This window comes from Gobius niger (genome assembly GCF_951799975.1).
Source record: "Gobius niger genome assembly, chromosome: 2".
Classification (NCBI taxonomy): Eukaryota; Metazoa; Chordata; class Actinopteri; order Gobiiformes; family Gobiidae; genus Gobius; species Gobius niger.
In genome coordinates, this window is record NC_136853.1 from 42,700,137 (window position 1) to 42,727,328 (window position 27,192).

Genomic DNA, 27,192 nt, shown 5'->3' on the forward strand with positions numbered 1-27,192 from the left:
CACAGGACAGCACCCACACAGCCACAGCCGGTCACCGCTCCTGAGGAAGAGGGCTCCTTCAGAGGAAACACTGGAGCTTCTAAAAATATAAGAAGCAGTATAAAAACATTGATAAAAATTTAAACACAAAGTGAAAATCAGTAAGAAACTAAAAATAAATATCGATATATCAATAAATATCAAGTTATCAAAATCAATAAATAGATAAATAAATAAATGGGACTAAAATAGATAAATGAATATCAGCTCAAAGCTAAGCTAAAAAGGTGGGTCTTGAGCCTGCTCTTAAAAACATGAATGTTCTCTGCAGCCCTGAGCTCCTCCTCAGCCCTGAGCTCCTCCTCAGCCCTGAGCTCCTCCTCAGCCCTGAGCTCCTCCTCAGCCCTGAGCTCCTCCTCAGGTGGTTCCAGAGGCGAGGGCCGTAATACTGGAACGACGCCTCACCATGAGTCTTTTTGTTGACTTTAGGAATAACTTATGTATAATTATTATGATAAAAAAGTACTTGGTGAAAATACTACAGAACAAATCTGATGTTTTAGTGTAGATGAAGCAGATGATGAAATGTAACATAATAGAAAAGTGTGTATGTTTTTCAAAGAAATCGCCATAGACACAATAATATAATAAAGTCGAATATAAATTTATTTCAAGTTTTAAATTGATGACACATCCACTGTCATTTAACGTGAAGCTTTTGTCACAGATTCAGTGCAGCGAAAAAATAACAAACTGTTTTACTTAAGAGTTACTTCAAAATAATATCACTCAAGTAGCTACAGTGATAAACAGATTAAAATACTCCAAGTAGAGTAAATGGAGAAAGTTACTTTACTTGAGTAAAGATATTTAGTACTCAGAGGTGTAGCCTGAAATTTTAGGCGCTGGGATTTACGGTTCATGTGAGCCAGGTCTTCAGGATCTGTTCATTACAAAGAGTCATTCAAAAGAATTATAATATCAACTCATATTGAGACATGATCTCTAACGGGCACAACTGATTTAAATCATCCAAAATGACAATGCAGGACTGATATTTACGCTTGGAAAAAGTGTCTGTGAATAAAATGTTGTGCCATAATAAACGAAAAGAGGCAACTCAGGGCAGTTCTGCGTAAAATTGAATAAAAAAAAAAAGATCTGGCTCTTTTCACAACTGAGATCCGTTTCAAACCTTCACCTTAAAGAGCCGTTTTAAAGAGCCGATTCAGTCATGAACGTCAATATTACAGAAAATGTCAAATGTTCCTGGTTCTAAATGCCATTAGTGCAAGTTTACGCCACCAAAGGCCCATAGTTATTAAGGTGCTGGTGAATAACAAGCCAGTATTGTGTATCTGGACATGTTGAATATTTGTAATCTGTGTTGTAGAGTCTTGGGCGACTGAGACATTTGCAGTTTGTTGGCGCTCGATGTCAGTCACTCATCTCCAGGTTGCTTTCCGCTCTTTAACCTTCCACCGGAGCAGCAATGATGCAACTGCAGAGACGTTTACTGGCAATGACTTGACAGATCAGGTCAGATGATAACGGAGGCCTGTTTGGTCTTTGAGAAGGTTTTGACCAAGTGATGATAATACTGTTCTCTGAAGAGACAGTAGATTTTGGAAATGTATATTGCATTCATAACAATAAACTAGCAGAGATATTCCAATGTAAACTGGTATTTGGATGAATTTATTGTATTTGGACAAGTGTGTTTGATCTTTTTAAAGGGAGGGTATTATACAAAATCGACTTTTTCATGTTTTTCTGTCATTCCCTCATTAAAAACATGCCTGAAGTGTTGCCTTGGCACATTCACGTATTTTTGAGTAATCTGTAAAAACTCTGATGGCGGCCATTTTAGGGATAGGTTTGCCTGAGTCCTCCTAGGAACGCCCCCACCTCCTGGAGACGCCTCAGAGCTTTCGTCACCAGCCGAGTAACCAACCACTGCTCCTCAGCAGAACCCCCTCCCCACTGATGCCACAGACAGCGTGTGGAGGGGGCGTGTCGGAAAGGCTCAGAGGTTCTTAAAGAGACAGAGGCCTATTTCAAGACATTCACTACAGCCATTTTGAGAGAGAAATTTTATACAAGGCAGTTATTCTAATTTACTGCAGTTACAGACCAACAGAAGGTTTGGTCATCATTGTAGTGTGTAATAGACTGGTGCTATAGGATTGAAAAAAGAATAATACCCCCTCTTTAAGTGATCCGGGAGCTGACGGAGTTGTTCCGCAGCTCTTTTTCTTACTTTTATACATTGTTTTACTGTGTTAGATAATGAAAGCTGTACACGGTTTGTGATTTCACAATCGAACGATAATAGCATAGCCTTGACTGACTGACAACGAGCGCTTTGTTCAATTTTAACAACAAATGCTGGTGAAATATGCGGCTGCTGCTGCGCTGCCAATAATTACCATTCTCATCACTTGATATTTGATTTGCAATTGTAGTGCTTTGTTGTTGAGCTATATTTTTAGGTTTTCCTGTGATTAAAACGAGGGGTGCTTATCTAATCTACAACAGATACCACGCTGAAAGTCTCTCCTCTTCCAGGATGTTTTCAGTTGGAACCGTTTCAGATTAATATCACTGTGCTAATTGTAATATGAGCCTGGCTTTTGTCAAGTCAGATGTTTCCTAAAGTCCTTCCTAAAATAACTTATCAAGGCATGATGCAATAAATTGATTGAGTAAATGCGTGCATGTGTTTTTAATATCTACGTCAGGGGTGTCCAAACATTTTTCATGGGGGGGGGGGCGCATACTGAAGCATACACGCGGTGACGGGCCATAGATCGGTGGTTAGTGCTGTGAAACCTTCGACTAGCAGAGTTTTAAATTGTGCCCCAAACCTTTTTTATGCTTAAAACCTTCATGCCAGCTCTGTCTCACAGTACAATGTTAGTTGTTAGGCTAGAATTGTGGAGAATTATTACATTTCAAATAAAAAGGACCATCTCTGATAATGTGTCCGCAGAGGGCCCCCAAAAGTTGGTCTGAGAGCCGCATTTGGCCACGGGCCGCACTTTGGACACCCCTGATCTAAGTCATATCCCATACATTAACAGTGGCCCATGTCCTTCCAGTTTGTAAGTTCTATTTTACAAATTAGGCCCTAGCAAAAGGCGCTGCAACCCACTTTTACACTTTTACTAACCCCTGTAATATCACCCCCTGATGACTCTTTGTAAACAGTGTTCCTTTGTAGCTTTGGGCACTGCTTACATACAAGCCTGGCCCCAAAGAGTTTATATTTTTCTAAAAATTGCTATGACCTATGTGACGATGCTGGGGTAGGTGTCAAATTTTTAACCATGCTGATTTTTGTACTACAACAACAAAAAGTTGAATCTCAAATCTATGATTGACAGGCTCTGGAGCTCTGTGGAGGCTCGTAGCTGCTCCGCCCGCCCCCTCAAGGGCGGGGCTTCCCACCTTTATGCCCTTTTAAAGGAATAGGCCACTGTTTTTACATACTGAGATATGTTCTTACCTTAGCTTTGACGAGTTCTTTAGGACCTGTCTGATCTTCACCCGTGCTTAAACACAGCGCAGACGGCGTTAGCATTTAGCCTCTACCCCTCTCCTCTATAGCTCCAAAACAGGTCAAGATAGAAGCTACCAAGCTCTTCCACGTTTTCCCTAAATATGGTCAGGGGCGGACTGGCCATATGTCCGTTCTGGAAGAGCACAGAGGGGCCACTGGCTCAAGGGCCACCGGTCCCGCCTCAACTGAGCTTTACCCAAATCTAAAAGCTAAAAAGACTTTGATGCTTTATCAAAATAGTGAGAAAAAGAGGATGAAAAGTGAACAAAAACATGAGAAAAAACACGGACAAAAAATGATAGAAAAAATGATTAAAAAAACAACAAAAATGTGACAAAAATGTGGCGACGTGACGAAAAGTTTCCATCACTTTTGTAGGTCTTAGCTTTCAAATGAGGCGTTACATTGTTGATCTCCAGTCGAGAAGCTTTTAGATTTGGGTAAAGCCCAGTATATAAAAAAACATGAATCTAAAAGGATTTCCGTGGAGTATGGTGTGCCACAAGGTTCAATTTTGGGACCAGTATTTATATTAATGATTTTGCTTCTGTTTCTACGACCACCTTTCCCGTTCTTTTTGCTGATGATACCAATCAAAAAAAATAATAATAAAAAGTCGACCTGGGGAAAATGCACTAGTTAGTGTAAGAGGTTAACATATGTATTTGTGGAAGTGTCACAATTGCGCTAATTTGGGCTAGGCTGGTCAGAGTCCAGGGCTGTTTTTCAGTCCCAGTCCGCCCCTGAATATGGTTACGTGAAGTGTTCCACTACAAAGTATAATTACACAAAATTAAACAATGTGGATTTTCTAAGTGGATAAAAGGGGGGACAATATTGTAAGGCGTAATAATACCAGGAGTAATTTGGCATCCGCACAGTAAAGTGAAGATTACTGCGCAGATTTCGATCTACTCCTATCTTGACCTGTTTTGGAGCTATAGAGGAGAGAGGGAGAGGCTAAATGCTAACGCCGTCTGCGCTGTGTTTACGTGACTGAAGGCACGGGTGAAGATCAGACAGGTCCTAAAGAACTCGTCAAAGCTAAGGTAAGAACATATCTCAGTATGTAAAAACGGTGGCCTATTCCTTTAAGAAACAGGCTTCGTGGGAGGAGACATTTTAATTTCACAGGCCACGCGGGATCATTACTATGAATGGGGCTTAATGGATAACCAGATATCTCTTGTATATTATATCTGTGGTCCCGTCCCTCCAAGTGAGAATCAGTTTAGTGAATAGGTGTAAACTAGGTATGAAGTAAAACATAGACAGTACTTTTGAGAGCAAAGAGAAAACAACAAAAGTAAGAAAATGCAAAGACAACACATGTTCTTTGTCATCCTTTGTATCTCTGATCCTGAGCAGGTGGGACGGCTATTTCTGAAGCCGCCCCACTCCCCCCCCCGTCTCCACAAACATGGATGCCGTACAAAACACAGAGCGTCCTCGGTATCTTCAAGCCGCTCGCTATGCACTTTCGCCTGTTTGCGCACACATAGATCGGAAGGTGCCACATTTGTGCGGGCCTGTGGGGGCTCTCCTGATGTCTCCCCTTTGTAGTGTTTTGCAATACAATCTCTAAACGGCAAAAAATCCAGGGAGGGGATAGTGCCCCTTCTGCTGCGACAGTCCAGTCTGCGGTCGGGACGTTTATTGTTTTGTCAGTTGGTGCCCTGTAATCCTCTCAGAACAATGTTGACCCAGGACTTACAGCTATAGATTGGATTGGATGCTGCTATAATGTTCCTCGCGTCACATTGTTGCAACGGGAGCTCTAATGATAGCCTTGGAGTATAGTTTGTTCCATATACACTTTGTTTCCTTCAGCATTTTGATTTGCTAAATGTCTCTTCCCACTCTTACGGGCGGAAGGCGGGATTGATCGGGCTCACCTGGTGAAAGAGCAGTTCAGGGAGTGCGAGACAACATTTTAGCACATGGTTTGGCCACCACAATGTCCACATCTTCACCCCATTGAGAGAATCTTCGGGATGTGCTGGCGAAGGCTGGTGGTCACACTCTCCCATTATCAATTCAAGACCTTGGTGAAAAAAAGAAAAACAATGCAGCGAATGTGAACTGTAATCAAGGCTAAAGGCGACAAGTTTAGTGTTAGAGCCTGTGACCTTTTTGTTTTGGGTTGGGCAGTGCTCCCCCTTTCATTGTTTGTAAAGAAAAACAACGGAACATGGTCTTTAAAGTCTTTCTTGAGATTTAAATACGCTTGCACGTTGTTCTCTCGTCAAAAAACAGACCTGGAATAATATTTCACTATTCACGCAGTTTGGAGTAGTCCTCGAACAAAGCTGTTAAATGTAGCTGTTTCTTCTTCTACGGTGTCAGCGCCTCGTTCTGTACTACCTCCTGATTACAATTTGTTCAAACCCAAAAACCGTCCTCCACACTTTGAAAGCCCACGCAATGCTGGCGCTGCTAACCACGCCCTACGTTCAACCTTGAAGTTATTTTTTCTTTAATATAATTGTTCCTATAGCTGCCAACCCGCTCTTTCGTCTGCATTTCATTGTTAGTATTTAAAGCAGTACTAAGTAACTTGTTTACCTTTCCGTAGTCCCTCTGGGGGTAGTACAAGTGTTTATGGGATGATTGGAGGGTCTTTCATCTCCCCCTGGTGTATCTGGCCAGAAAACCACAATTGCAACTTTCCTGCACCGGGTCGGAACCACCAATACACACTAATGGAATCACAAAGAAGAAGCTAACAGGCTAACGGGCAAAGCTAACTGCAGGCTAGCGCCACTTAAACAGTATTTACAGCCAAGTTTGAGTGAAATATCTCCATTGTGTAATTGTATGTACAATATCCCTCTCTCCCTTTGTCTTTTTTGTCAGTGTAGTATTTACTCTCACGGACAGTGCCGCTTATGGCCTCTAGGGGTGTGAGTTACTTAGTTCTGCTTTAAAGCTTTAAATAAACGCTGACAAAAAAGACAAAGGGAGAGAGGGATATTGTGCATCCAATTACACAATGGAGATCTTTTTTTTTCACTCAAACTTGGCTGTAAATACTGTGTAAGTGGTGCTAGCCCGCAGTAAGCTTTGCTCGTTAGCCTGTTAGCTTCTTCTTTGTGATTCTATTAGTGTGTATTGGGGCTTCCGGGTTGGAATAGGGGAAGCCGCAAGTGTGGTTTTCTGGCAAGAGACACCGGGGACAGAGAAGACCCCCCAATCATCCCATTAATACTTGTATTACCCCCAGAAGGACTACAAAAAGGATTTATTCAGGTAAACATGTTACTTAGTACTGCTTTCATTCTTATAGAGACATATTTTCAAATTATTAAACGTAAAATATCAAAGCTGAGGCACCCAAAATAAGGTTTTTAAGTATATTTTTTTGCTCCACATGCATAACACGTCCACTTTAAGTAAAATTTCCATGCACACGGTTGGAGAAAAAACAAGGTAAAGAAAGAAGCTTTACTCAGAGGGTTGCCGGTTCGAGCCGAGCCTGAGCACGTGCCGGGAGTAAATGTGGGTAAAAAGAAAGCCAACCGTACAACGAACAAACGGGGCCGGTCTGATGGAGGGGCAGCACGATGAATCATTGTTCTGTGTTATTGTGCCAGTTCATAAATAGACCTGCAGTCCAGAGTGGTCACAGAGAGCAGCTGACTCCTGACCAGAGCCGATGACCTTGACTCTGAGCCACTCTGCTGCTGCCGCTGCCAGAGATAAGGCGACTTCAGCAGAGACTCCAACAGAGAAAGATACTACGCTGTTGGTCAGACAAAATGTTAAATTACACTCGTAGCGTGATTTTCTAAAGCATTTTGTTTATTTATTTGATCAGTGGTGAAGTAGCAGGCTGGTTGTTGGTTCATGAAAGTTGTGAAATGTGCTTATGAAGTCGTGCCTGTGGAGAAATGGCATGTTGCAAAAGACTAAAACAATTCACAATGTACGTAGTTTTATGTTTATAAAGCTGCAACAAAAAAAAATCAAGGTCTTAAATGTCATTAAAAAGTCTTAAAGGGATATTTCAGGATTTTTGACACAGGGCTGTTATTGATTTCAGGAGATTTTTTTGTTTAGTGGTGCTAGGCTAGTGCTAGGTCTATGGTAACTAGTAGCCTGCATTAAAAACCTCTTCAAAATCATCGGGTTGTCCTCCATATCTGATTTGTAGAAAGCTCCTTTGTTAATTCCACGTGTAGTAAACAAACTACTGTAGATCCGGTAACCGAGCAGATCACTCCGCTGCTGCATAGCTCACAACCAGGAAGCTGATATAAGTTCTTTTAAGTGCAAAATGGTTATATTTCACAAATTAATCAGTCAACACAGACATTTATATGGGTAGTCTGGTGTTGTAAGTGATTTGCCTCAGGTGCTCTGTGCTTGGGTCAGACTGTTTTTAATGCAGGCTACTAGTTACCATAGACATGCACTAGCCTAGCGCCACTAAACTCTACAAATAAAAGGACTGCATGAATTAAAAAAACAAAAATGAGGCCCTATGTCAAAAATCATGAAATATCCCTTTAAATTGGATCCAAACTGGTATTATTAAATCCACATTTTTTGGGGGGAAATTATGACATTGTAAACTTCAGATCGAGTGCAGCCATAGTAACTTGAGGGGCAGTGAGGGAAGACAGCATTTGAGCATGGCAGTCTTTTCTTATGAAGTGCCAGAAGCAATAGTTGTGTTCTAGAAGGGGCGTGGCTTCGCTTTTAGACATTTTCTGGTGGAATATGAACTTATTTATCACACATAAATAAAGGCAAGTGTAAATCGGGCCCATATGGATGTTTTCTCACAGCAGATTGTTCTGTAGAAGTGAAAAAAAAAAACGCAGTTGTACCGTAACCGTTAGCATTAGCCCTATGCTAACATGAAGCATCATTTTAGCATTCTCCGTTATTCATGTATTTATGGGCTGTTGAACCACTTTGCTCCTCCCCATGTCTTTGTATCTTTATTTAGTAGAAAACTATATTCTTAATTCAGTATTTGTTAAAGTAGTTTTTGAATAATTAAAGAAAGTTTAGATTTTTTTCCAAATTGTTTTCCCCCTTAACTGTTTTCAAAAGTGACCATATAGGGCGATTCCAGAGATGCCGTCTGTATCTATATATCCCAACATTCTAAAGAGCCTACAGTTTATTTGAGATGGAAGGCTACTGAAAGCTCTATGGCGGTTCCCATGGTAAATGCAGAGTGTTTTTGCCTTTGTTTTTGGCAAATATCTCAGTCATTACTGGAAGAATCCACATGAAACAAAAACTGTATCAAATCTTTTCTGTCACACTGTCAGCACATACAAACCAATGCCCAATTACTTTCTCTGAAAAGCGTATGAAAGTGACAATATTCAAAAACATGAGTGTGGCGTTGTCCGATAGAAAGGACTTTCAGACATAAATATAATATCACAGGTTTCTGAACAAATCACGATCAAATACTGATGAGGAAAAACATTTGTCAATTTTCATTTTGGAGATTTCTTACAAAAACTGTATTTCTCCCATAGAGTTGTATAGACACAGACGGCATCACGTCATAGAAGGGGGCGTGGCTTTGCCGAGGGGGAAAATAGAATCTTTTGGGAAACACAATTTTCCACTCTTTTTAGCCATTTTCTGGTGGAATATGAACTCATTTGTGTCACATAAATAAAGTCAAGTGTAAATCGGAAAACAGAAAACTATATTATGTTTTTTTAGGACGAAGGACCTAAGGTGTAGAATGAGCCCAGACCGATTCACCACAACTGCCTCTAAAATCCTGCACAGTCACTAAAAAGTTGGTACGAAGTGCCGTCATGCAATTACACGTATGACCTGAGGTGGCAGTAGTGAGTATGAAATGACCAACCTGCACCTAGCCCCTTTAAAGTAGTTTTTCGATAAAAGTAGCTGTTTTCAAACATGACCATATATGGCCGATTCCAGAGATGCCGTCTGTATCTATTGGCCCCTGCCCTCCACCTGACATTATGACATCATCGCCTTCTAAATAGTGAACGCAAACTATTCCAGTCTCCCTCATTCTACTCCTATAAACAATAAGCCCCAAAAAGCGGCTCGTGGAGACACAGACTTGTGAGCATTATGAAATGTGTAAAGGAAAAGCTGAGCTCCAAGTTCAGGATGAAAGACTTGGGTAAACTGGCACATTTTCTAGGTATTGACTTTGACCAAAGTGCTGAATGTGTTAAGATGTCACAATGCAAGTATGTACAAACTATACTGGAGAGATTTGACATGTTAAACTGTAAGCCTAGAGCTACGCCGTGTGAACAAAAACTTGACTACAGTGATGACGCTGAGTTAATGGATGATGTGAGGAAATACAGAGAGGCAGTTGGTAGCTTAATGTACCTGGCAACCTGTACAAGGCCAGACTTAAGCTTCGTAGTGAGCAAACTGTCCCAGTATTTTACCAAACCAATTACTGAACAATGGACAACTGTAAAGCATGTTTTAAGGTATTTGAAAGGTACCCAAAACAAAGAACTCTGTTTCCGAAAATACAAAGATGAGAACCTAATCCATGCTTACAGTGATGCTAATTGGGCAGCTGATATTGGTGATCGAAAAAGTACTACAGGTTACTGTATCAGTCTAAACAAGAATGGTCCAATAGTCTCATGGAAAACTAAACAACAGCCTACAGTCGCACTCTCTACCTGTAAGGCTGAGTACATGGCTTTAGCTGCGACCATACAAGAGTATTTGTATTTGAAACAGTTTTGAACTGTCTTGATGGTCAAACAAACAAATGTATTGTTTATGAGGACAATCAGGGCACTATAGCTTTAACAAAGAACCCTGTACATAGGCAACGGTGCAAACATGTGGATATTAAATACCACTTTATAAGGTCTACGTTGGATGACGACCACATAAGCCTATTGTATTGTCCAACTAATGAGATGGTTGCGGATGTACTGACCAAGCCCGCAAATAAACAAAAACTAATGAGATTTGAAATGTTTATGTTTGGTATGTAAACCAAGATGTGTTACGTTAAAATGGATTCTTCAAATGTGAGCAAGTGGGGGTGTTGAGCTATATAATATGTGCAATTTCCCCCCAGTTTGTGACATTAAACTACAGATAAACGTCATTAAATACCATTACATTTGACTCGCTTCTGCCTGTATAAACCCTAAACAAAGCTCAGTCCGTGATGACCCTCACACAAGTGGGTGCAGTGTCAGGCTCAAAGACACAGCGGCTGCATGAACTGGGTGGAGCCGGAGCTTCACGGTCAAAGTTCAGATGAAGCAAGACACTCTCTGCTTTTCTACGAAAAAAAAACCTATATCCAGCATTTCTAAAGCAGAGCAATCTTGGGACAAAGTTCAAGAAGCTATAAACATCTCCAACCTGACACGTTTATCCAGTGCCAGGCCCTGCACTTTCGCTTGTACTTAACGACATCACCACTAGAGGTCAGCATAAGCACTCATATTTAACTCCTGTGATCTGATTCCGCATCACCTCTGCAGAAGATGACGCGTTTTCGTTTCCCAGACATATAATGATGTTGCCAGTGCGCAGTGAGACGGACAGAGTGTCTGAGTGCGGCCGGTCGCCTGTACCTACTGAGCCGCTCATGTGAGAGCATTAGTGTGATTAAATGAAGGTAAAAATAGTCGCTGACCGGTGAGTGACCAACGTCGAGGAGCTGGCGCGCTCGTGCAAGTCTGGGGGCTGTGAGAGGACACCGGGGGGCGCTAATGGGCCGGGTTTGTGTGCGCGCAGCGGGAGTCCACCGAGGGGGGAGGGGGGTGGGGGGAACCCGGAGTGAACCACTGTCAAGAGGCACAAGAGAGGAAGGGACATGGAGGAAACGCACTGTCAAAATAAAACATGTTATATGGAAATCACGTTTTTTGGCTGTCTCTGATAAAACCAAAATCAGAATAATTCATCTGCAATTTGTTTTAATGAGAGATCATTTCATTTTGCTTTAAAGGAACAGGGCACCTTTTTTCCTTACTGAGATATGTTCTTACCTGAGCTTACACGAGCTGTACCTGTCTGGTCTTTGTGCCCGTGGAAGAGCATGGTATAGCTTCCAACTTCACCCCCGTTTGGAGCTACATTGGGAGAGGCCAAATGCTAACAACATCTTTGGTCGTTTTGCGTGACTGAGGGCAAGCACAAAGACCAGACTGGTACGAATTAACTCGTCTAAGCTCAGGTAAGAACATATCTCAGTATGTAAAATGGGTGGCCTGTTCCTTTAAAGGGGGGGTATTATGCAAAATCGATGTTTTCATGTTATTATGTCATTCCCTCATTAAAAACATGCCTGAAGTGTTGCCTTGGCACATTCACGTATTTTTGAGTAATCTGTAAAAACTCTGATGGCGGCCATTTTAGGGATAGGTTTGCCTGAGTCCTCCTAGGAACGCCCCCACCTCCTGGAGACGCCTCCGAGCTTTCGTCACCAGCCGAGTAACCAACCACTGCTCCTCAGCAGAACCCCCTCCCCACTGATGCCACAGACAGCGTGTGGAGGGGGCGTGTCGGAAAGGCTCAGAGGTTCTTAAAGAGACAGAGGCCTATTTCAAGACATTCACTACAGCCATTTTGAGAGAGCCATTTTATACAAGGCAGTTATTCTAATTTACTGCATTTACAGACCAACAGAAGGTTTGCTCATCATTGTAGTGTGCTATAGACTGGTGCTATGTGATTGAAAAAAGCATTAAAATGCCTGTTTTTTCTGTTTTAGATGTAGGACCCAGTGTTAATTTCGTCAACTAAAATATTTAGTCTTAATTTTAGTCAAAGTGTTATTTTTGACGACTAAAATTTGACTAAAACTAAATTAAAAGTTTCTCATGAGACTAAAACTATGACTAAAATGTCCAGATATTTTAGTCGACTAAAATAAGACTAAATAAAAATGAAAGGGAGCGACTAAAATCATCCAAACTTCTATTGACCGTCTGAAAGAGCCTAAGTTCCAACACTGGCCATGCACAAACATAAAATAGGACAATAGAAATAGGACAGCCTATACTTTTCCCTTACTTTGTCCTTTTTTTGTTGTTCTTTTTTTTTTTTTTACTAAAAGTTAAAAAAAGTTGTGCAAATGCAAAAAAGTTTTGTTCAAACACTTGAGGCGCTTCGACGAACTGGAAATTCTCGCCTGCTTCCGTCTTCATCAGAGGCGTCTCACGCTTCCGACGTGCACGTTGCGTCTCTTATAGAATGTTCTTCCTTTCAAACCAATTTGTAAACAGGAAGACACGATGGATGTAATAAAAAAGTACAGCGAAGGCCGATTTGCTTCATTATTACGCCTTTACTTCGTCGCCGCGTGCGCCTTTTCCGGCTCACTCCAGCAAACTTGACGCTCCATTTCGGGGCACAAGAAGCACTTTGTCTCGGCGGAGGGCGGGGGGGTGTCGACAGGAGTGCGAGGTGGAGGTTGGAGGGGGCTTGTGTTTTCTGGCCCGGTTCAGACACTACAGCCTACGCTTCGGGCTTGCAGCGGCGCACTGAACGCAACAAGAACCACCGGCGAGTGAGGAGAGGCCCTGGAGGCGTTTCGGAGGGGAGACTCGGAGGAGAGAGCGGGGGTGGGGGGACCCATCTGAGGGACCTCCATGTGGTACTCCTATATCCTGCAGGACAGAGCGCTTCTGACGCGAGGAGGATGCGCAGAGTGGACGCGTCGCTTTGTGGAACCATGGTGGCGGTGAGCGCGGGCCAATTGCGCAAGGGATAGACGCCGACTGCCCCCGTGTCTTCCTTCTGCGGCGCGTCTGGCGGATTTCCAGCCCCAATGCGTGGGCCAAGCGAGAGGGTGTCATACCTCCTCCGTTCATATGCCCCCCCCTCCTCGCCCCCGCACCTCCTCTCGCTGTGATGAGACGCGGGATCCGTTGAATTGACCGCAGCGTTTTGCATTTCTCGGCCGCCTTATGTCCACTCGTGCGCAACGCTCGCTTTAGCGGTGGCGGGGGGACAACAACACGCTCGGAAGATGTTGCGATGCTACCGGGGGAAGCTATCGGTATGGGCCGCCCTGTGCCTGCTGGTGCTCTGCTGGTTCTACGTGTACCCCGTGTACAGGCTCCCGCGCGAGAAAGACATCGTGGACGAGGTGCTGAGGCAGGGCGACGCTTGGACCAGGAACCAGACGGGCATCGATCTGTACAGGTTTGTGTGGGTTTGTGTGTGGGGGGAAAAAACAATCTCTGCTTCATCCCCCCCCCCCCCTTTAAACAGTTCTATGCGCTGGTGGATGGGGAGGCCCCCGCTATGCGCTGCCCTATACGCCTCACAATGCGCTTGGGAAGATTAGGGGAACCCATTGTGATGCCTTTCCAAAGAGTAGGTTTGCAACGGAAATGTCTCAGTGCAAAAACGAGGGCAGACGATTTGGCCACTACTGTCCCATCGTTGGCTTTTTTTTTTTGGTGTTGATTAGATTTGTTGCAGTAAACAGTAATTGTGTTGATCAGGATCCGCCTCGCAACACTTCAGACTGTGTCTAATCATTGACGTGATAATTTGCGTGAGTGGATCTTTTAATCTTATCGCCCTATGGGCTTAACAGAGCACGTTTTCGCCAGTTCGACTTTAATCTGAAAACGTCTTTTTAAAAAAAAAAAAAAAAAAAAAAAGCAGCAAAATAGCGACAAATACGCAACAAAACAGGTGACAAAAAAAGAGTCAAAAATATTATTAAAAAGTGACAAAAAATGACAAAAATGTGATGAAAAAGTGATGGAAAAGTGACAAAAATAAGCTGAAAATGTGACAAAAATAAGATGAAAAAGCGACAAAAATGTGAAGAAAAAGTGATGAAAAAGCGACAAAAATATGATTAAAAAAGCAACAAAATATGCTGAAAAAGTGACGAGAAAGCAACTAAAATGCAACAAATCAGGTGACAAAAAAGAGTTAAAAATACGGTGGAAAAAGTGACAAAAATGTGACAAAAATACGATGAAAATGTGACAAAAATACGATGAAAAAGCGACAAAAATGTGATGAAAAAGCGATGAAAAAGCGACAAAAATATGATTAAAAAAGCAACAAAATATGCTGAAAAAGTGACGAGAAAGCAACTAAAATGCAACAAATCAGGTGACAAAAAAAAGAGTCAAAAATACGGTGAAAAAGTGATGGAAAAGCAACAAAAATACAATGAAAAAGCAACAAAAATATGATGGGAAAAGTGACAAAAACGTGATAAAAATACGCTGAAAAAGCGACAAAAATGTGAAGAAAAAGTGATGAAAAAGTGACAAAAATATGATGAAAAAGTGACGAGAAAGCAACTAAAATGCAACAAATCAGGTGACAAAAAAAGAGTCAAAAATACGGTGAAAAAGTGACAAAAAATGACAAAATGTGATGAAAAGTGATGGAAAAGCAACAAAAATATGGGGGGAAAAGTGACAAAAACCTGACAAAATTACGATGAAAATGTGACCAAAAAAAAAAGATGAAAAAGCGACAAAAATATGAAGAAAAATGATGAAAAAGCGACAAAAATATGATGAAAATAGAAAAAATACACTGAAAAAGTGACGAGAAAGCAACTAAAATGCAACAAATCAGGTGACAAAAAAGAGTCAAAAATATGATGAAAAAGTGTCAAAAAATGACTAAAATGTGATGGAAAAGTGATGGAAAAGCGACAAAAATACAATGAAAAAGCAACAAAAATATGATGGGAAAAGTGACAAAAACATTACAAAAATACGATGGAAAAGCGACAAAAATTTGAAGAAAAAGTGACAAAAATATGATGAAAAAAGCGACCAAAATCTGATGAAAAGGTGATGAAAAAGCAACAAAATGCGCTGAAAAAGCGACGACAAAGCAACAAAAATGCAACAAATCAGGTGACAAAAAAGTGACAAAAAAGTGACAAAAAGTGACAAAAAGTGATGACAGTGCGGCGACAATGCAAGGAACAATCTTTGATCCGTTTTGTAGGTCTTAGCTTTCAAAAATCCAGTCGAGAAGCTTTCAGATTTGGGTAGAGCAGAACGGGAGAACATGGTTATTGATACTGAACAGGGAGACAGGTCAGGATTCTATGGAAGATTTTTCAAATCTTTTTATTGTGCAGATGTTTTGACCTGGTTAGAACATCAAGTCAAAACTGGATAGAGGGGGCATAGTTGGAGCCATCTACCTCGACTTAAAGGGTCTAGATGCAAGTTTGCCATTTTATACTCACTACTGCCACCTCAGGCCATATGTGTAACTGCACCTTCTATATTAAACTCGTGCATGACGGCACTTCAGACCCGAATTAACACCTTTGTGAGTGACAGTGCAGGATTTTAAAGGCAGTTGTGGTGAACAGGTCTGAGCTCATTCTACACATTAGGACATGGCTGGAACATGTAGGGGGAGGAAAATACGTGATTTTAACATTTTTAAACTCCTTATAGTCCCTTTAAGAAAAGCCTTTGATACTGTCAATTCAGACATATTTTCACCAAAGGTTCTACAATGGGTGGAATCATAATTAAAAGACAAAAAAACAGTGTGTCATCTGAGGTCATGTATAATTATGTAGGTGTGCCCCAGGGCTCAACCCTTGGCCCTTTACAATTCTTTTTATCAATGATTTACCTGATGGGTGTCCTGAAGCATCATGTCAGATATTCATTCATTCAATCTTTATTAAGGACACAAGAGAGAACACATGATCCAAATTTATGTAAAAAAAAAAAAAAATACTAAAAGATATATGCTGACGACACCATCATGTGTAAGTCGGCGATCTAATAGTTCTGGTGGATAGGCAAGCACTACAAGTATTTATGTGTCACCGTGGATTCTCAATCATCATTTAAAAACATGTTAAGAAATTGAGGAGCAAAATTCAATTCAATTTAGTGAATTTTAAACACATTAGAAATAATTTAACGACTGATGCTTCAAAACTGTATCTAAACGCCACAATTCATGCATAATTATTACTGTTTGACGAGCTGGTCTGAGGCAAACAAGACCTCAATGTTGCCCACAGAAAGACTTTATAAGCAGATAGTAAAAACATTAGACAAAAAGAACAATTCATATCACTATTGTAAATAATAAAAGTGTGAAATAACGTATTCAGACAGGGGCGGACTGGAACGGAAAAACAGCCCTGGACTCTGACCAGGCTGGCCCAAATCAGCGTAATTGTGACACTTCCACAAATACATATTTTAACCTCTTACCCCCCGCCTTAACATTAACGAGTGCATTTTCCCCAGTTCGGCTTTTTATTATTATTTTTTTGATCGGCATCATCAGCAAAAAGAACGGACAAGGTGGTCGTAGAAACAGAAGCAAAATCATTAATATAAATAATAAATAATAACGGTCCCAAAATCGAACCTTGTGGTACACCATACTCCACGGAATTCCTTTTAGATTCAGTTTTTTTTTATACTGGGCTTTATCCAAATCTAAAAGCTTCTCGACTGGAGAGCAACAGTGTAACGCCTCATTTGAAAGCTAAGCCCTACAAAAGTGACGGAAACCTTTCGTCACGTCGTCGCATTTTTGTCATATTTTTGTTGTTTTTTTAATCATTTTTTGTCCGTGTTTTTCTCATGTTTTTGTAGTTTTTTTTCGTCCGTGTTTTTGTCATGTTTTTGTTGACTTTTCATCCTCTTTTTCTCGCTATTTTGATGCTTTTCTTTTTAGCTTTTAGATTTGGGTGAAGCTCGGTTGAGGCGGGACTGGTGGCCCTAGAGCCAGTGGCCCTTCTGTGCTCTTCCAGAATGGACATATGGCCAGTCCGCCCCTGTATTCAGATGTAATTATAGTCTATAAAACCCTAAATCAGGGGTTCTGAATCAGTAAATATCAGGGATGGTCCTTTTTATTTGAAATGTAATAATTCAACACAATTCTAACCTAACAACTAGGTTAGTTGTTAGGTTAGAAACAATTAACCTAGTTGTTTCTAACCTAACTAACCAATAAAATGTGCTCTGTCTCACATTTTATTGTGAGAGCAAAACTGAAGCAGGTAAACTAAACCTTCTGTCTTACTAAAAGAACAAAACTATAATAGGCTAAGAAGACAGTATGAACTTTTTACAAAGAGCTGGGACGAAGGTTTTAAGCATAAATTACGGTGTGGGGCACATTTTAAACCTCTGCTTGTCAAAGGTTTCATGGCACTAACCACCGACCTATGGCCCTTCACCCCATGTACGCTTCAATACACTGCGTTCCAAATTATTATGCAAATGACATTTTTCTAAGATTTTCTAAATTGTCAACTCAAATGAGAGTCAGCATAATTTTTAAGTCTTTACCTGGTAGAGGATCATTTAAATGTGGTGGAAAAAATTTCCTAGTGATAACAGTATTTTTTTCAAAAATAAATATAGTAAAAACCTCAAAATCCACTGTTCCAAGTTATTATGCAACTCATTGTTTCAATACATTTTAAAGCTTGTAATTAACTGAAAATGGTCATTTGTTGTATTTGTAGCATTAGGAGGTCATATTTACTGAAATCAAAAGCTATTTCAATCAAAAAAATATTAACAGGTCAAGTTATATTTTAACATAGGAGCCCTTGTGTGATAGCAGCTTTAAAATGCTTAAATCCATTAAAATTGTACGTTTTTGGACAGTTTCTGCTTGGATTTGTTTGCATGATGTCAGAATAACCTCCCAGAGCTGCCGTTTGGATGAAAACTGCCTCCCACCCTCATAGAAGTTTTTTTTGTTGAGGCTCCAAAGGTTCTCAATAGGGTTGAAGTCAGGGGAGGAGGGGGTCCACATCATGAGTTTCTCTCCTTTTATGCCCATAGCAGCCAGTGATGCAGAGGTGTTCTTTGCAGTAGGACATGGTGTGTTGTCATGCATGAAGAGGATTTTGTTCGGGAAAGCACGGCTCTTCTTTTTGTAGCATAGAAGACAGTGGTCAGTCAGAAACTCCACATATTTTTCAAAGGTCATTTTCACACCTTCAGGGATCCTTAAAGGGCCTAAAGGGGCCGACCAGCTCTCTCACCATGATTCTGGCCCAAAACATGACTCCGCTACCTCTTTACTGACGTCACAGCCTTGTTGGGACATTGTGGTTATTCACCAACCATCCACCACTCCATTGAGTTAACCATCCAGGGCTACACGGTGCTCATCAGTGAACAAGACTGTTTGAAAATGAGTCCTCATGTATTTCTGAGCCACTGCAGCCGTTTCTGTTCATCAGCATTCAATTAACCGTTTAGGGGAGGCCTGGATAGAAGGTTTATGCACAACTGTAGCCTCTGGAGGGTCCTACACCTTGATGTTTGGGGGACTCCAGAGGCACCAGCAGCTTCAAATACCTGTATGCTGCTTTGTAGCATCTGTTCTAATAATCTGATGTGTTTGTCTGGCAGAAACCGTCCATATTGTGCCTTTATCGGCACAAAACGGAGTGTGCTCTGAATCATCCACAAATCTCTTATCTGTATGATGATTAAGCTTAATCTTTCATGAAATATCGAAGGTTTTCATACCTAGACCAAGACATTCAACTATTTCTCACTTTTCATCAGCAGAAAGACCCTTTTTCTTTACCATATTGCTTGAAAATGATGATCTGCATAATAATGTGGAACACCCTTTTTCAGTAGTTTTTCCCTTAACTGGGCTTAACCTGACAACTAATAATCCCAGGTCTCTGAGATTTATGTCAGTGATTCATAGAGCCCCAAGACACGATACCATCCATGAGTTTCATTATTATTGCTTTTTTTTTTACCTTTTTGACACAAAAATCCAATTTGCATAATAATTTGGAACGCAGTGTATGTGGCCCCCCATGAAAAAGGTTTGGACACCCCTGCCCTAAATGGACTTGCCCCGCCCGCATTACAGGAGTTTACACAGCTGAATGTAAATTCAAACACGCGCTCATCAACCAGAGGAGACCGTAAACTCCCATTTAGAAAGACTTCCTTTGGACAATCCGCCGCCTCAGTACATGCACAGTTCACTGGAACTTGTTTCCAACAGAATTGAGGAACCTGACCTCATGCCACACTTTTCGAAATCCTGTGAAGAAGTGGCTTTCGTACAATCAGACATGTGAACGCAACGTGGTCCAAAGGTCACCAACCACTGATACAGGTCCAGCTGCGTGGAAGACCGGGGTGTTTTGTGTATATATGTTGTTATTCATCATCTTTTTATGCCTCTGTGATGGTGTTTTGCTGTATGTTACGGATGAAAATGAGCCTTTATAGCTTAGTTCGGCACATTTACATGAAAAACACATGTTGATTAATGCGCGCTCTCCCGTTTCAAACAAAGAAGCATTGACATGAAACCAAGGCAAACTTCACTTTCTATAATACACAAAGGTAATACAGCAAGTCCATGGACCCAATCCCTAACAAAAAGAAGTAGATTTGACAAGCAGTGAATTAGTGAGAGGATTATAATGCCCCCTATCTGTAATCAGACACATCCTATCTCATCCCAATAAACAAATTAACTAAGGGATCACATCTTTCTTTTTCCCTGAATTGTATTATTTTATTTATTTATTTATTCCCGCCCCCTATATAATTTTTACCCCAATCTGCCCCAAATTTTCACATTATTTCCTCAATTTTTCCAATGTTTCCCAAACTTTATACTTATAATCTATTTATTTATTTATTTATTTATTTTTTTTTTTTTTATTTGAACAGGGACAGTGTACAATATACATTAACCTCAAAGGGAGAGATGCATTGTACCAGGTTGTAGCACTTGTGCTAATTTCCACCTGCAGTCCCTGGGCAGACTGATGTCAACAAAGTCATAAAAATACTAATACAGAATAATACATTTCCCCAAAAACAGCATTAAAATCAACACACACTTCATTCATTCAAAGCATTAGATTTCACGCTCTTGCACACACACCAATTACAGGACATTATGGGAACAAGTTTGTTTTAAAATAAGCCATTTTTTAGCCTGGTGTGAAAAAGTGTTAAAATTTACACATGTGGTCAGCTCTGTTGGCAACATATTCCACTGTTTGATGGCCACACTGGAGAAAGCGGAGCTGCGGATTTACACTGGGGCATCCTACACTCGCCCCGAACAGTCGACCGAGTGGCTCGAGATGACATTTCTGAGCTCAGTGAAATAAACTTTTTTAATGGAGGAGCTGCTGTACCATTAATTATCTTGAACAACAGACAGAGATTTGAATATATGATTATGTTTTCAAAACTTAATATACTATGTTTTTTAAGAATATGACAGTGATGATATAAGCGAGATTTTTTGTCATGAACTTTAAGAGAACTTTTGTACAATGACTCCAGGGGCCTTAATGCTGTTTTACAGGCCTGCGACCAACTCGTCATGCAGTAGCGAAAGTGCGGGATTATCATCGCATTTAGATAAAGATTAGAAGCATCTATAGTCAAAGAGTTTCTAATATATCTAAAATTCGCTATGTTAAATTTCAACGTATTGGTTAATTTTTTTATATGTTTTTTGAAATTTAAATTTGGGTCCAGAATGACTCCTAAATATTTAATTTGGTCTACATTTGAGATTTCCTGACCTTCAATGGTGATTTTTGGTCCAGTCTCACATAGTGAGGATTTAGAGCGATTTGTGAAAAACATAGAAACCGTTTTGTCAATATTCAAGGTTAAATGAGAGTTTTTCAACCAAATAGAAATGTTTTTCATTTCCTCGGTTAACTTTTGTGTAACCTCTTTAACAGTTTTCCCATGAATATACACCACAGTGTCATCAGCATACATTATCATTTTGGCATTTATACAAACAGATGGAAAGTCATTAATATAAAGAGAAAACAGCAAGGGCCCTAATATAGAACCCTGCGGCACTCCCATAGTGCATGCTCGTAAGGGAGATGATACATTATTTACTGATACACACTGTTGCCTTGCACTGAGGTAAGATTGAATCCATTTTATTGTACTTGTGCTTATGGAGAAATGTGTTAACTTATCTATCAGTAGTTCATGATTTACTGTATCAAAGGCCTTACGCAAGTCAAGAAAGACCGCCCCTACAACTCCTCCACTATCCAGACTGGACTTTATTTCCTCTATTAAGTAGCAGCATGCAGTCTCCGTTGAGTATCGTTTTCTGAAACCAAACTGGAGAGGATGTAGTGCAGCATTGTAATCAAGATGTTCCACAAGCTGCGCTGCAACAACTTTTTCGAAGATTTTGGAGATAGTAGGAAGGATGCTTATAGGTCGATAGTTAGAGACCTGGAGCTTGTCTCCTGACTTGTGTATAGGCTTTACCATAGCTGTTTTCAGCACTGTAGGAAAAATACTCTCATTTATAGACTGATTTATGACTTTAGTTAGCACTGGGGTTAAAATGTCCTTGTATTCTTTTAAAAACACAGTGTCAATGGCAAAAATATCTTTAGATTTACTATTATTTAAGTGCAATATTACTTTTAAAACTGCACCTTCATCTACATTTGATAATTTAAGGAACGACTCATCACAATTGAAATTATATACACGATTTGGTTTCGGGAACGTATCTGCCAGATCCCGCACGGAATTTAAAAAATAATCATTAAAATGTATTGCCACCTCTGTATTGTCATTTTGAGTAGTTCCATTTATTTTAAGTTGTACATGGTCACAATTTGTTTTTTCTTTCCCAAGTAATTTATCCATGCTTTTCCAAAGAAGTTTACTATTACCTTTTGCATCTTTAATCAAATTTAGATAAAAGTTTGCCTTGGCTTTTCTAAGCTGCATGGTAACCTTGTTCCTTAGGCTTTTATATACATAATGATCAGTGGTCAGTTTTGATTTAAGAAAGGTTTTAAGAGCCAGGTCTCTCTGCTTCATTAGATCCCAAAGGGGGCTACTAAACCATGGCAGTTTCTTTTTGTTAGTTTTGTTTCTCTTTAATTCTGTATATTTGGCAACAGTCTCCTGTAAAGTTACAGTAATATTACTGCATGTATGCTCACAGCCTTTACTGTCAACTTTGCACTCCCAATCTATTTCCTTTAGATCATTCATCAGTGCTGTCTGATTTCTCTTAGGAACATGGAGAATTTTGTTTTGACTATTTGTTTGCTGTTTGTCCCTGTACCGGGATTTATTCATTTTTCTAGCAACTAGAGTGAGGTTGTGATCTGACAAACCTGTTATTAAGTTGTATGTTTTGGTAACCCTATCTGGTTTATTTGTAAATATTAAATCAATCAAGGTTTGGGAGTTTTTTGTTAGTCTAGTTGGCCTGTTTATCATTTGAGTCATTTGTACTGAGTTTGTGATATCCTTAAGTTTTTTCTTTTTTGTTTTGTCAAGCCATACATACACATGTTTGAAAACTAGGCCTTTCAGATGTTATTGTCACTGTTATTGTTGATGATTTTTTAAATTCTTTTTATTTTTTTATTAATATTATTTCTCAATCTGTCTATATAGTGTTATAGTTGTTTTAATTTCAGTTTTCTGTGTTTTGTCTGGGTTTTGAGACGTGTGGCATGGGGGCGGGGGGTGGGGGGCGAACAGGGTGGAGGGAACGGGTGAAAAGGGAAAGAAAAAAAAAAAGAAAAAACATGTTGTGTGTAGACCATGTGACTTGTAACATAAATATTTCTTCCTGACATGAGCACAAAAAACAATAAAAATAAAAACTAAGGGATCACAAGGGATGAGTAGAAGACATAATAAAATAATAATGTTGTGCAATGGTTATCTCGAATAACGGTGAAACATGGTACGGGAAATGTACTCCGTGTATCTGATACCATATCAGATAAACGCGATAAAATAATGATCGACTGCGCTCTCATGCCGTAAAATTGGGTTGTTGCAGCTAAGAATCTTGTCGTAGTAACTATGGTAACCGTCAAAATGCTGAAGAGATATTTCAGGATTTTTGATATAGATGCAGACGGCATCTGAAAACAGTTAAGGGGGAAAACAATTTTGAAAAAATTGACATTTTCTCTAATTATTCAAAAACTACTGTAACAAACGCTCAATTATGAATATAGTTTTCTACTAAATAAAAATACAAAGACATGGAGAGGAGCAAAGTGGTTCAACAGCCCATAAATACATAAATAATGGAGAATACTAACTTCATGCTACATTTTAGCTTCGGGCTAATGCTAACCGTTAGCTAGCGCTTGCTACAACTGCCGTTTTTTCACTTCTACTGAACAATCTGCTGTGAGAAAATATCCACATGGGCCCGATTTACATTTGACTTTATTTATGTGATAAATAAGTTCATATTCCACCAGAAAATGGCTAAAAAGAGGGAAAATTGTGTTTCTCTAAAGATTCTATTTCCCCCCTCGGCGAAGCCACGCCCCCTTCTATGACGAGATGCCGTCTGTATCTATAGGGCCTCATTTCCTAGTTATCCGGAGTGTTGCTGATTTATGGAGATATTTTTTGTGTGTAATTCATACAGTATTTGAATAGTTTCGTGGCGCTAGGCTAGTGCAAAGCTAGCGCGTTTCTATGGTATCAGCTAGCCTGCATTAAAAACAGTCTGACCCGCTCCACAGTGAGGCAAATCACTTATAACGCCAGACTAGCGATATAAATGTCTGTGTCGATAGAAATGTTTTTGTAATATAACTGAGGGACTCAGTTTTCTAGCAGATCACTCCGCCGCTGCGTAGCTTATACAACCACGAAGCTATATTCTATGGACACAGACATTTATATCGTTAGTCTGTTGATTTGCCTCAGGTGCTCTGTGGAGCAGGTCAGACTGTCTTTAATGCAGGCTAGCTGATACCATAGATATGCACTAGCCTTGCACTAGCCTAGCGCCACTCGACTCTTCAAACATAAGAACTGCATGAAGTTTAAAAAAAAAATATCTCCAGAAATCAACAACACTCTGGACAACTAGGAAATGAGGCCCTATGTCAAAACTCCTGAAACATCCCTTTATTGTTTCGTGCAGCCCGAGTCCAAAACCAAATGCAATTGACTCATTTCAAATGAAAGAACAATATCCTCCGTGGCCGCCCCACCCTCTGGAACTCGCTGCCCAAACATGCCACAAACCTTTCCTCTCTTACTTCCTCCAAAACATCCCTCAAAACCCACCCCTTCACAGCAATCTTTAAATAACTGCATCTACTTCCTCCTTCTCCTGATTGTATGTACAGTAAACGTTTGGGGCCTCCCAGGCAGTTCTATAGCTTCTCTAATCAGCAGTGCTAGCATAATTGCATGAGGGTTTGCTAATCATCAATTACCCTTTAACACGATTAGCTCAATGTACCATAAGAACACTGGGGTGATGGTTGCTAGAACTGCGCCTCTATGACTTAAAATTGCTTGAATAAAGGTTCTTTATGTTCAATTTGAGTCTGTTTGGACTAATCTAGACTTCGTAACATTCATTGTGTCTACTTGTGTTCTAGTATCACTTTTTAGGTTCGTTTTGTCAGACACTAAGGTTAGAGATGTTAAAGATCTTTTACCGTTACATGTTTCAGCGCCATCTGCAGGCCGTCATCAGAAGTATCACCGGCGTGCGGGGACGTGTCACTTATCAGCTGTTCTTACTTCCGAGGCGTGACCAGTCTGACGTCTATTTCGGACCAACTGCAAAAGAAACAACAGCATCATGGACTGGGACGAGGCTCGGGTCATTGGATCGGAAACCAATAAATTCAAACGGTGGATAAAAGAAAGCCATAGAAATGAGGAAACGGAGCACCGACACCATCAACCGTGACGAAGGAGCGTTTCCCTGTCGCCCTGAATCCACCGGGCGGCAGGGGGCGTGGCCAGTCTGTCGGACCTGTTGGGACCGTCAGACTGGTCACGCCTCGGAAGTAAGAACAGCCGATAAGTGACACGTCGCCGCACGCCGGTGATACTTCTGATGACGGCCTGCAGATGGCGCTGAAACATGTAAAGGTAAAAGATCTTTAAAGCAGTACTAAGTAACTCTTCCCCCTAGAGGCCATAAGCGCAACTGCAGGTGTAGTAGCAAGTTACGATTTTTTAACTTATTAATTGTCTTGGAGAGTAAATACTACGCTGAAAGGCAAAGGGAAAGAGGGTTACTGTGCATCCAATTATACAATGGAAATATTTTTTTTCACTCAAACTTGGCTGTAAATACTGTGACGTTAGCCCGCCGTTAGCTTTGCCCGTTAGCATGTTAGCTTCTTCTTCGTGATTCCATTAGTGTGTATTGGTGGCTCCGCACGGGTGGCAGTCAAGTTGCAAACATGGTTTTCTGGCCAGAGACACCAGGGGGAGATGAAAGACCGTCCAATCATCCCATAAACACTTGTATTACCCCCACAGGGACTATGAAAAGGATTTATTAAGGTAAACGCGTAACTTAGTACTGCTTTAACATCTCTAACCTTAGTGTCTGACAAAACAAACCTAAAAAGTGATGCTGGACTAATCTAGGATAAAGATACAAATGCTAATGACAATGGAACAAACATAAAACCCACTTTGAAATCAAATGAACTTTTACTTTTAAAAAGATTTGTTATTTACTTAAAGGGGCTAGATGCAAGTTAGCCATTTTATACTCACTACTGCCACCTCAGGTCATACGTGTAACTGCACCTTCTATATTAATCTCCTGCATGACGGCACTTCGGACCCGAATTAACACCTTTTTGAGTGACAGTGCAGGATTTTAGAGGCAGTTGTGGTGAACTGGTCTGGTAATTTTTAAACTCTGTATCGTCCCTTTAAAATTATACAATGGAGTCTGAATTAAGAGAATAATGACTTGTTCCGTTGGCGAAAAGATGTTTTATCTGATCTAAGACCGGACCAAATCTACTCAAAATTTAGAGTGAATCTCTTAAAGGGAGGGGGTATTTTGCAAAATCGACTTTTTCAAGCTTTACATCATGTTATTATGTCATTCCCTCATTAAAAACATGCCTGAAGTGTTGCCTTGGCACATTCACGTATTTTTGAGTAATCTGTAAAAACTCTGACGGCGGCCATTTTAGGGACAGGTTTGCCTGAGTCCTCCTAGGAACGCCCCCACCTCCTGGAGACGCCTCCGAGCTGAGTAACCAACCACTGCTCCTCAGCAGAACCCCCTCCCCACTGATGCCACAGACAGCGTGTGGAGGGGGCGTGTCGGAAAGAGTCAGAGGTTCTTAAAGAGACAAAGGCCTATTTCAAGACATTCACTACAGCCATTTTGAGAGAGACATTTTATACATGGCAGTTATTCTAATTTACTGCAGTTACAGACCAACAGAAGGTTTGGTCATCATTGTAGTGTGATATAGACTGGTGCTTTGTGATTGAAAAAAGCATAACACCCCCTCTTTAATTCAAGTAGGTTTCTGTCATTTCATCCTTAAAATTATGATTATTTTCCCAGTGCACTTTCTACAAATCCCAGAGTTGTATAATATGACCTCATTGGGTGTATTAACAGTATTTCTCCCATTTAACCCTAAAAATGTTGAAGTACTTTCTGATTTGTCTCATAATGTTTCTCAAAATCATCTTGAGGGCCAGAGGTTCTGTGCTGGAGGGCCGGATTTAGCCCCCGGGCCTGACGTTGCCTACCCCTGGACTGTATTTCTGGTTAATTGAACGTTATAAGGACATTTTAAGTGTATGTGTTATTTCCCTGAGTTCTTCACCGGACACATGGTCTTGCTTCGTCTTCCGTCGCTCGTCTCACACTGTCCA

General features: G+C 40.5%; 1 protein-coding gene across 1 annotated transcript in view; it reads left to right on the forward strand.

The window, feature by feature from the left end:
* Window positions 1–13,457: 13,457 nt before the first annotated feature.
* The window catches only part of st8sia1 (ST8 alpha-N-acetyl-neuraminide alpha-2,8-sialyltransferase 1), a 50,870-nt gene continuing 37,135 nt past the window's right edge, over window positions 13,458–27,192 (forward strand). Inside the window, exon 1 of the mRNA XM_079552518.1 lies at window positions 13,458–13,696. Coding sequence (XP_079408644.1) covers window positions 13,521–13,696 — 176 coding nt within the window. The 5' untranslated portion in view covers window positions 13,458–13,520. The remainder of the gene's footprint in view (window positions 13,697–27,192) is intronic.